This window comes from Gymnogyps californianus, chromosome 2, assembly GCF_018139145.2.
Source record: "Gymnogyps californianus isolate 813 chromosome 2, ASM1813914v2, whole genome shotgun sequence".
Taxonomy (NCBI): domain Eukaryota; kingdom Metazoa; phylum Chordata; class Aves; order Accipitriformes; family Cathartidae; genus Gymnogyps; species Gymnogyps californianus.
In genome coordinates this window covers 65,566,007-65,576,002 of record NC_059472.1, presented here as the reverse complement: position 1 = coordinate 65,576,002, position 9,996 = coordinate 65,566,007, and the positions used below count along the sequence as shown (strand labels likewise).

At 43.0% G+C, this 9,996-nt stretch overlaps 1 protein-coding gene across 2 annotated transcripts; it reads left to right on the top strand.

Annotated features, from left to right (window-relative positions):
* The first annotated feature begins 3,427 nt into the window (after positions 1-3,427).
* C2H6orf62 (chromosome 2 C6orf62 homolog) lies at positions 3,428-9,469 on the top strand. Of its 2 annotated transcripts, none has more exons than XM_050891803.1 (5): positions 3,428-3,779; positions 5,763-5,939; positions 6,508-6,630; positions 7,505-7,639; positions 8,496-9,469. In XM_050891803.1, exons 1-5 carry the CDS (start codon positions 3,651-3,653, stop codon positions 8,517-8,519), a joined length of 588 nt encoding a protein of 195 aa, XP_050747760.1. In that variant the 5' UTR covers positions 3,428-3,650; the 3' UTR covers positions 8,520-9,469. The 2 variants fall into 2 exon arrangements, with proteins under 2 accessions (XP_050747760.1, XP_050747759.1); XM_050891802.1 differs by having other exon boundaries at positions 8,185-9,469.
* The last annotated feature ends 527 nt before the right edge of the window (positions 9,470-9,996 follow it).

Genomic DNA, 9,996 nt, shown 5'->3' with positions numbered 1-9,996 from the left:
GTCAACAAGGTGTCCAAGGGAAAGTGTGTAAAGGAAAGGTGTGCTAAAGGGAAATGATGAATATGAAGGTCAGGAGAGAACAAGGCAAACCAGCAGAGACAAGTAAGAGCAGAGACCAGGGGGGAAAAAAGCCTGAAACCTACTGGAGTTTATTGGAGAGTGCCATCGCCATGCCGCGTGGGCTTTGAAACGCAATCAAACAAGATAGACAGCGCCCGCACTTGTCTTCCACTTGTAATCTTTTTAATATCGTTGCTGTTCTGGTGAGTCACAGGCACCAGCTTCCAGAGGGAAGGCGGGAGAGATGCCGTCACCCGCCCGGCGGCCTGTCTCTCGCTGTAGCACAGACCAGCAAGTCACCATCCCCTCGGCTCTGGTGCGGCACAGGGCGAACCTGCGCTGCTGGGCATTTTGGAAGCACCTCCAGTCTGGGTAATTTTGGATGGCAAGGCTTTCCCCGGCACGCCTGAGGGGAGACACGAGGGGTGGGCCATCGAATGCCTGGGTCCGGCGCTCAAGATGGCAGTTCTTCCTACTCACCTCAGGCCTTCCGATATAAACAACCCAGGCAAAAGTAAGCTGTGTCCTCGCTTCGCTTCCACTGCAAGGAAGGTGAAAGGACGGAGGTGTAAGCCTTTCCTCATAGTACAGAAATAAAAATGCTTGCTTTTCTCCAAGGATTAGGTTTGCGTCTCTGGAACAGCCATTACTTATGTATAAAAACGAGCCAGCCTCCTCAGGAAGCAGGACGACCACCACGGAGGAACGCAGACTGTTATACACGGGCTGGGCACTGGTTTCTGTTGTGAGATCAGTACTGGAGACAGACCATCACCATGTCATCCTTTAGTAAATGTTGGATTTTTTTTTTTTTTTATTTACAGTTTACTTCACACGTGTAGGAGGGGCTGAATACAAACGCCAACGAACGAAATGAAACAAAATGCACCCCTACAAGACTTAAAAGCTGTATTTACCAATAACATCGCGACGCTTAGGGTTGAAACAAGTTTCAGTATTCCCTTCGAGTACGACGGGAGCCCGGCCGGGGACAGAGTGACTGAATTTGGGGAAGGGGCGTTTGTCGCGAAGGCGGGAGGGGGCTGCCCCGGGCAGATGCCACCTGGGGGGGGGGGGGGGGGGGGAAGGGGGGGAACAACACCTTCCCTTCCTCCCGCTTTGCCTTTCTGCCCTGTTTCTCTTCCCTCCCCCCCCCCCGTTTTGAGAACTGCGTTGAGCAACTCCATCCGGGTCCTTGTCCCGCGGGCTACGCCCCACTCGGCATCACGTGGGGCACGAGGGCGGTGACACGAGGCGTGACAGTGGTGGTGGTGGGAAGGAGCAGGGAAGCGCGACGCGGATTCTTGCTGTGGTGACGGCTCCGAGAAGCTGTGACGCTGTTGTACCCCGCTCCCTGCTCCTCCCGAAAAGGAGTGTCTGTGGCTAGCGAGGCTACCGCCGAGCCTTACTGCTTGGAGCACGAGAGTCTGTCCCCCCTGGGGACTTGAGCGCTTGGTACGCGCCGGCAGAGCGCGCTTGCGCAGTGCGGGCAGGGCGGTGCCTGTGTGACTCAGGCGCTGCCATTTTGAGTGGTGGGTCCTGACCGCGCAGCACCTCTCCGCGCTCGCTCCCGCACCGAGGCACAGGCGCAGACCGAGGCGCTTCCGCTCGCTCCTGCCGTCGCCTTCGAGGACGTCCCGGGACCGCCTGGGCGAAGAGAGGCGCCCCTCAGCCCTTTCATCCTTCTCCCGGCCGTCCCCGTCCTCCGCCGCCGCTCCGGGATCTCTATGCCCGCCGCCCTCCGTAGGAGCCACTAGCGCAGGCACCCGCCGCCGTCTCCTCCTCCTTCCGCTGCTGCCACCGCCGTCGCCTCTTCCTCCTTCTCCTCTTCCTCTCTCCGCCACCATTTCCCCACTCCCCGGCACCGGGGGGCTGAGCTAGACTATGGGGACCAGGTTGGGGCTGAGCAGCGGCAGAGCGGGCGGCCCGGTCACCGTGTCCACTGCAGCAGGGATGGGGGGGCTCCGCGGCTTCGTGGCTTTATCTTGACATGGCTCCTCTCCGTGCTGCTAGCAGCGCCGCCGCCTCCACTGCTCCTCCTGCGCCCGCCGGCTGCGGGTAGCGAGCAGGCCACGGTCTGGGTCTCTTGTCTGAGTCTCTCAGTCTCTTGCTTAAGTGGGGGGGAAGTTTTGGGAGGGGTTGCTTTTTTGTTTTCCTTTCTTTTTTCTTTTTGTCAAGAGAGGAGGGGGGAATACTTTTTCCCCTCTTCTTCACCGGGTCCGACGAATTTGCTAATTTAAAAACTTTTAACCCCGACTAATCAAACACCTGGGGGGGAAAATGTCTGGAGAGAGGAAGAAAATAACCTGATAATTGGGGATTTGCTTTTTGGGGGGAGGGTGTTTTAGAGGTTTAAAATTGCAACCTAGGCTTGCAATTAAAAAAAACCTCGCAAAAATTTTGACACCGAAAACCTGTTTTGCGAGAAAAGCGGGAGCAAAACTCTCCATGTTTTCCAAGTCGTGACCATGAAGTGAGAGGGGAGACACCGTGCTACTGTGGGTGTCCCGCTGCCCTGGGCACAGGCCGCCCGCTGCAGCCTCTGCCGTCTTGTGTAGAGAGAGGCCTAAGGAGAAGCGAAAAGCATTGGCCATGCACAGCCTCGGCTAAGCGTGCTCGCTGTGGAGCGCAGCAGCAGAGAGAGAAGGATCCCCGGGGGATCAGCAGCCCAGGGAGTGTGTGAGGTGTTGGGGGATGTAGGGCTCTCCCGCTGGTAAGGAGCCCGGGTTTGGGGCACTGATTTGGGTTTTAGTCTCTAGGTGAGATAATACTGTCCCTTGAACCCTTGCCCGCCCCTCGTCTATGGCCATCATGATCCCTCTTCTCTTTGGCAGTAGTAGCCTCAGGGCAGTGATGTGCCTGATGATGAGCAGGATGAAGTTAGAAATGCCTCCGCTGTTTTTTCTCTTTGCTCCCCTGCAAACCAGCACTGTGTTGTCTGTAGTTGATTTTGTTGTTGGCAGAGAAATGTCATACCTCGCAGGATGTGCACTCCTCCTTTGCACCCTTTTCTCTGCTCTCCACCAAGTGTAATAATTCTAAAGAAAAAAAAGACGGGCAACATAGCAATAGTGGAAAGCTGAGAATAATAATCAGTAGAGTCATGAATCTGGCTGGGGTAAAGCGCAATTTGTAATTTCAGCTTCATTTTTTTTTTTTGTAAGCAGAGCAAAAGTACCCCCCCATGGATTGGGCTTGTGCCAGTTGCTTTTTATTGTACACATAAATTGTGATAAGATTTGTTTTGGTTTTTTGTTTTGTTTTTTTTTTTTATTCTTACCCACTTATTCCTGCGGCTAAACTGTTCAAATTTTTGTCTTCAAAATTCTTAGGGTTTTTTCTTGGTTTGTTGTAAAACCTCTTGTCCAGCCATGGCTGGACAACGACTTCCTTTGTTTCTTGACCCCTCCGATACGACTTTCTCGTAAAATATTGCCTGAGGTGCGGTTTTGGGTTACATTAGCGTTTTATCTGTTCAGTCGTATTAGCAGGAATAAAACGACTTGTTTCTGTTGTACTTGAGTCTTACGAAAAGGTGCCCATAGTTTAATGACAGTTTCCAAAGGCTTTAGTACCACCTGTATTACAAAATGGGGGACCCAAACTCCCGGAAGAAACAAGCTCTGAACAGACTTCGTGCTCAGCTTAGAAAGAAAAAAGAATCTTTAGCTGACCAGTTTGACTTCAAGATGTACATTGCCTTTGTGTTCAAAGACAAGGTAACTTGGTTTTAATGTTTCTGTCTTACTGTGTTGTCTGGTGCAATGCATGTTAACTACGCTGTGCAAAGTCTTGCTGCCTGATCACATCTTATGGTTTATCCTTAATAGATTCCATTGACTTTTTAACATTTTTTTAATTGCTAATTGCCGTAATATTTACTTAGTTTGTCATTTTTGGCTTTTCGTATGCTTGTAGTTTTGTAATGCAGAGGGTGCCAGTGCCTCATTAAATGATTACTTGGCAATTTCTGTATTGGAGAAATATTTTTCAAAGTTAATACTGTAATTCGTTAAGCCTGATTGGGGTCTGAATTGCGTAATTGTTGGCTGTGAACAGTTGAGTTGAAAAGGGAGACCTGGCTGGAGCGATTGCTAAAGTTACTGTGTTTATCTGGTTAAAGCAGAAGGGAAGACCTGGCAGTTGAAGGGAGGAGTCGCAAAATGCAATATTGAAATGGCCCAAGTGCGCAGGCATATGTGAAACTGCTGCTACCATTTTGAAAGGGAGTGGGGAGGGAAAAGAGGAAGTCTTCGTTTGCTTGGCTGCCTCGTCTGCTGGTGGATGCTGCGTGTCTGGGCCAGGGTGGGGAGTCTGGTGATATTTCTAAAGCTGACTGTAGACCCAGAATTGTAGGAGAGTTTCCGTCCACGGAAGGTGAAGAGAAGTCAGTGCTTATAGTAAATGAATGTGCTGAACAAATGACGAGGAAGTGAAGATAGAAGCAAATGGCAACAGAGTACATAATGCAGGAAATGCATGTAGATGAGCACTGAAATTGTTTCATCCCCTCCAATGTATAGTTTTTGCATTCGCTGTAATAGTTATGTTTTTTTAATGAAGACTCTGTTCTTTCAACTTCTTTAATTGAAAAGTTTCCTTAGAATTCCTAAGTTCAATTTACTTTTGTTCATCAGTTCTAGTGCAAACAGAGATGGATATAGTGGGATGTAATTTCTTGGTGCTGTATCATAGTAATAAAGAGAAATATGAATGTTAAACAGTTGTAACAGATTTTCTTAGATGATATGACTTTAATGGTTTTAGTTGAAGCATTCATACTGCTTTCTAGTTGCTTTGTAGAAATTCATTGCAAATGCTTGTTTGAAGTCCTGTAAAATTTGCTTATATCACAGTGAGCTGAAGATGTCCATCCAGTACCCATTTGCTTAAAGTGGGAGTTTAGCTCAGCATAGCTTGGTCAGCAAATAGTTGCCTGTTATGTATGTTCTGGCTGGGGGTGCGGAGGGTTATTTGATAAAATATGCTTTGTCGGTCATGTAGTTCTTAAATAGGTCAAGACTTCTCATGAGCTATAAGAAAGCTGTTAGAAGCAGACATACAACTTTAAGCGATTTTATATACAGGAAAAACTGTTCTTCCAAATTCCCCATAATGTTTTGGCCTTGCCCGGGAGATACTGAAGTATTTGTAGTGAGTATAGAAGTTACTTAGCCAATTAAAATAGTCCTTCTTTGAGAAGGTTATGACTTGTAGCTAATTTCAGATTGGATCTTGATCACCCACTGTTACCAAATGTGGCATTGAAAGACTTCACTTTTCATAAAAGGCCAACTCTAAAGTATTGCAAAGGGGAAAAAAAAAGTGCGTTGCTTGATTTGGAAAGAGAACCTTGCAGAGGGCTCTTGGTCAGCCCAAAGTCATGTGTTCTACATGATGAAAGGGCAGTTCTGTTTAATGTTTAGATAGAGTTTTAATGTTTGCAAGATTGGCATGTAAATCTGCATCTTTGGAGACTACAAAAACATGTTCAACTTTTTTTATAAAAAGTTGTTGGACTGATTCTGTTTAATTTATAAAATTCTGCATGTAAACTTTAGTGTGGTTCGTGTCAGTCTTAACTTACGTGATGTACACTTTATACATGAATGCTAACAGAAAATCACAAATTCTGAAATAAACTGTTACCTACAATTGCCTAGAAAGGATTGTAATCTTAATGTAACCTGTGCTTTTTTCAGAAGAAAAAGTCAGCGCTTTTTGAAGTGTCTGAAGTGATACCAGTCATGACCAATAATTATGAAGAAAATATCCTGAAAGGTGTGCGGGATTCCAGCTATTCTTTGGAAAGTTCCTTAGAGCTTCTGCAGAAGGATGTAGTACAGCTTCATGCACCCCGCTACCAGTCTATGCGCAGGGTAAAGTTCCTCTTTACACTTGCTGAATCTTAGTTTTTCAACACTTGTGCTTTTCTTTGTGAATCTTAAGGCTAATCCTGGTTTTTTATTTTCTCAACTCTTCTGCTGCATGAGGGTTCTGCGGGCATGTGTTTATGGGGTCTAGTTTGAAGGGTAACAGACTATGTATTCTGAAATTCAGTGTGATGCTCAAGCTTTACCTTTCATCTGTCTCATTCAAATATGCCTTGGGAATTAGATCTTCTTGCCATCCTTGTCCTTTAGTAGGCATGTGTTAATTCTTGCAACAACTCTTGCTGTACAACTAAGTGGTTTTGCTTTAGGAATATTGGAAGATAGTCTTTGCTAATGTTTTTTTAAAGTTGGAATTTATATAAACTGGGTACTGACATTAAAACTCAGTAGAAGGCAAGGAAGACTTCAGTTGTGCTAGAAGTAATACAAATGGAAAATTACACAAACATGGTAATAAGTACCACCTTTAAATTATGTGCTTGTATAGATAAGTTGCTTATCTGTATCTTTGACTAATAGAGGGAATGTAAGTACAGAACTTTACTACTTACAGGATGTGATCGGCTGTACCCAGGAGATGGACTTCATTCTTTGGCCTCGTAATGATATTGAGAAGATAGTCTGTCTCCTGTTTTCTCGGTGGAAGGGATCTGATGAACCCTTTAGGCCTGTTCAGGTATTTGTTTTTGTTTTTTTTAACTTCAATAAGTAACTTAGACCTGGAGGGGAGGATAAGTACTCTCTCTTCTTAACCAGTAAGTTGTGACTTCTGTGAATGTTACAAAGTTTGCTGTCTGTTTTTATTTATAAAGCAGTCAATGTTTTGAATGCCAAATTCTGCTTCCTGTCTTTATGTGCTGTTATATTAGCACTTCCAAAATTAAGTGTCTGAAGGACCTTTGCAAATGACATGTATGCATAAATACATATATCATGTTAGTATTTGTAGAAGTGGATTAGATGTGGCTCTTGGTGCAATTGAATCTTTGTCTAAATATGATGGTGTCATTAAGGTTCTGTGAGTATCCCAAGTTGATGTATTTTGTTAGATGAAAGAGGGTCTGAAATGGATGGAATTTTTGCATTATAATTTTACTTTGAAATAAATTTAAACATTTTAGACTTTTTTCAGAACCCAGCTTTAGCTGTTTACATTCAGATTTTTGAACAATGTTACATGCATTTTCTGTGCAGGTTCTGCAATAATAGTAAGGTGTTGGAAGAAATGTGCTGTACTGTTGATGCACAGGGATGTTCTGCCACAACAAGCTAAATCTGGTTTTATATATGCAGTTAAAGTTGTACCTTTGAATTGTTAATACGTCATTGCAATGACTAACGTGAGTGTTGGCAGAATGAAGCTAGGGAATTCTTTAAATTGTGCCAAGACTCAAGTGTGTCATTGCTGTGGTCCCCAGTTTCTGCTTTTTGTAGATGAGAAAAGGAAAGAAACAAAAGTGGTTGTAAAGCCCCAGATTGAAGGAAACAAATTGGTTAAATGTGAGCTTTAGCTTAATAAATATTTTCTTCCCCTCCCTCACACAATGCAGGCCAAGTTTGAATTTCATCACGGTGACTATGAAAAACAGTTTCTGCATGTTCTGAGCCGAAAGGACAAGACTGGAATTGTTGTCAACAACCCTAACCAGTCAGTGTTTCTCTTCATTGACAGACAGCACTTGCAGGTAAGCTTATTTTGTCCCTCTCGTTAAGAAATGTGTGTTAATCATTAAGTTTCTTCTTAGGAACACCAGTGATTTTACTGCAAAATACTCAAGTAGAAAAATTGATCGTGCATTCATGCTTGCATTTCAGCAGTTTCAGAGGAAACTTATGCTATAAATAGGATTCATACATGCAAAAACTAGCTATGGGCCACAGATGTGTTCACATAGAATTAATTTAATGTTCTTGTATTAAAAATTAAGTTCTAAAATAGACTTAACAGTGTTTTGGAAAATTAAAACATTGGCTTAATTTGGGTGATACTACAGACATTATTCAAGTGAAGAATGAACAGAATAGTGAGAATATTTTAGACATCAGAGGTCACAGATTAATTTTGAGTTCAGGCTGTTTATACGGATGAAATAGTGGCTCTTAAATGTCTTTGTTCCTCCACAACCAGCAGCAAGCTGCTAATTGGGCTGGATCTGCTAGGGGTTTGCCCATTAGTCTTGAGTTAACTTTCATGTTTAATAGCTTTTCTTTGGGTTTTCTTTGCCTCTAGACTCCAAAAAACAAAGCTACAATCTTCAAGTTATGCAGCATCTGCCTGTACCTGCCACAGGAGCAGCTCACTCACTGGACGGTTGGTACCATAGAGGATCACCTCCGTCCTTACATGCCAGAGTAAGGTACTGGCCAGCAAAATGGGGAAGATCACAGAATGCAGCAGTGGATTTTCACTTTCCTCACCACTTTATTCTTTCAGAATTTAGAAGAAAATGGACTCATGTTCAGAACACTATACATTGTGAAACTTGATCATCCTGGATTTTTTTTATCATTTGTATCTCAGAACTTTACAATTTTTTTTAGATGTTTTCTGCATGGACCTTGTGAAAGAGAGGATGCTCTGCACGCTTCTGCACTGCATCAGCATCTTACTAAAATGTGAAATGAAGGGACTGTACACTGAAACAAATGTATCCGAAAGCACAAGGTGATCATTTGTGATGGTGTTCCCATTTGTGCTGGTCATGCCCCCTAACATCTATAAAGTTAACCATCAGTATTTGGAGGGTGAGAAGTGAATGTAACAGGTATAAAAGCCTTATAGCTTTGCTGTTAATGATTGTATCAAAGAGCACTATCATTCATTTTAATGAACAGAAAAGTGGCTATTACAATAGGAAGTAAATGCAGGAAAGAAATCTTTCTTAAAAAAAAGAAAAGCATCTCATTTAATGTGTAGGCATTCTTTGCCTCTTTTATTTTGCTGGGCCATGTCTAAGTTTACTGGCACTTTCGTTTTGGATCTCTTTCCCCAAGTTGCTGTATAACTGTATGAAAGTGTTCTTTTGAGTTGGATGCATTTATACAGATGAGGCAGACCTGGAGTCTGAAGTTGCTAAAGCAGCTAAAAATAAAGTAAAATAATAGCTGCAGAAACAATGTTGGTAGAGGATTATTTTTTCTTGAGAGTTGAGACTTGTAAACTTGCAGGTGAACTGTGCAGGAAATACTGGTTTCTAAAACATTTCTTACGGAAAACCCATTGAGGTTTTTTTTTCTTTTGGAATAGACGTTATAAAACAATGTAAAATAGTGTTTGGAGTGTCAAAAGTTGGTTCTGACAGAACATTTTAAGATTGTGCAATGATAAAAGGAAGACTACTGTATAGTTTTGATGACAAGAAGGCTCTGCTTAAGGGTTGAGTACTTTACTGGAGTAAAACTGCATAAGCCTGCTCCCTTTGGATAAAACTAGTGCTTACCTGTTTAAAACTTGTATTTAGCTTTTGTTTGGAATTGGAAAAAATTGGAACTTAAATAAATTAGGTGAAAGATGACTGGTTTTATTTATGGAAATCCTATGAATTGAATTCTAGTAGGGTCTTGCATCTTGACCGTGTCACCCATTGCAAACACTGAAAATGTACAGACTGTAAAATGGTATTAAGATGAACAAAGATTAGTGGCAAAGGTGTTCTTACATATGTGGGCAACATGTTTGTTTTGAAAAGTAGCTGTCAAATAATTGAATTACTAGCATACTATTGTATTGGTACGTGCATATTTGTAGTTCTTTGGTCATAAGGTTCTACAGGTTAAACTGGAGCACCCTAGAAAAACACCACCTGAAAGCTGCAACTTCACATTAATAAATGCCTTAAGTTACAAAGAAATATCTTGAAAATGCCGCTCTACAGAATGCTAAGACTTTCTAGAATATTTAGTAACCACCATACCTGCTAATAGTACTTAAAATTTCTCAGCTTTAAGTACCCCTTCTTTGAATGGCCTGTAAGACACAATACAAAGTGTCCACATGAAGCTTGAGATAGGTTTTGTAAGTCTTGAACATTCAAGTTTCACG

Bases quoted from the DNA above. Each gene is read 5' to 3' on its own strand.
- C2H6orf62 (XM_050891802.1), top strand. From the start codon at position 3,651: ATGGGGGACCCAAACTCCCGGAAGAAACAAGCTCTGAACAGACTTCGT. The intron at 5,940-6,507 runs GTAAAGTTCCTC...TACTACTTACAG, and splicing joins GCTACCAGTCTATGCGCAGG to GATGTGATCGGCTGTACCCA. The intron at 7,640-8,184 runs GTAAGCTTATTT...CTTTGCCTCTAG, and splicing joins TTGACAGACAGCACTTGCAG to ACTCCAAAAAACAAAGCTAC.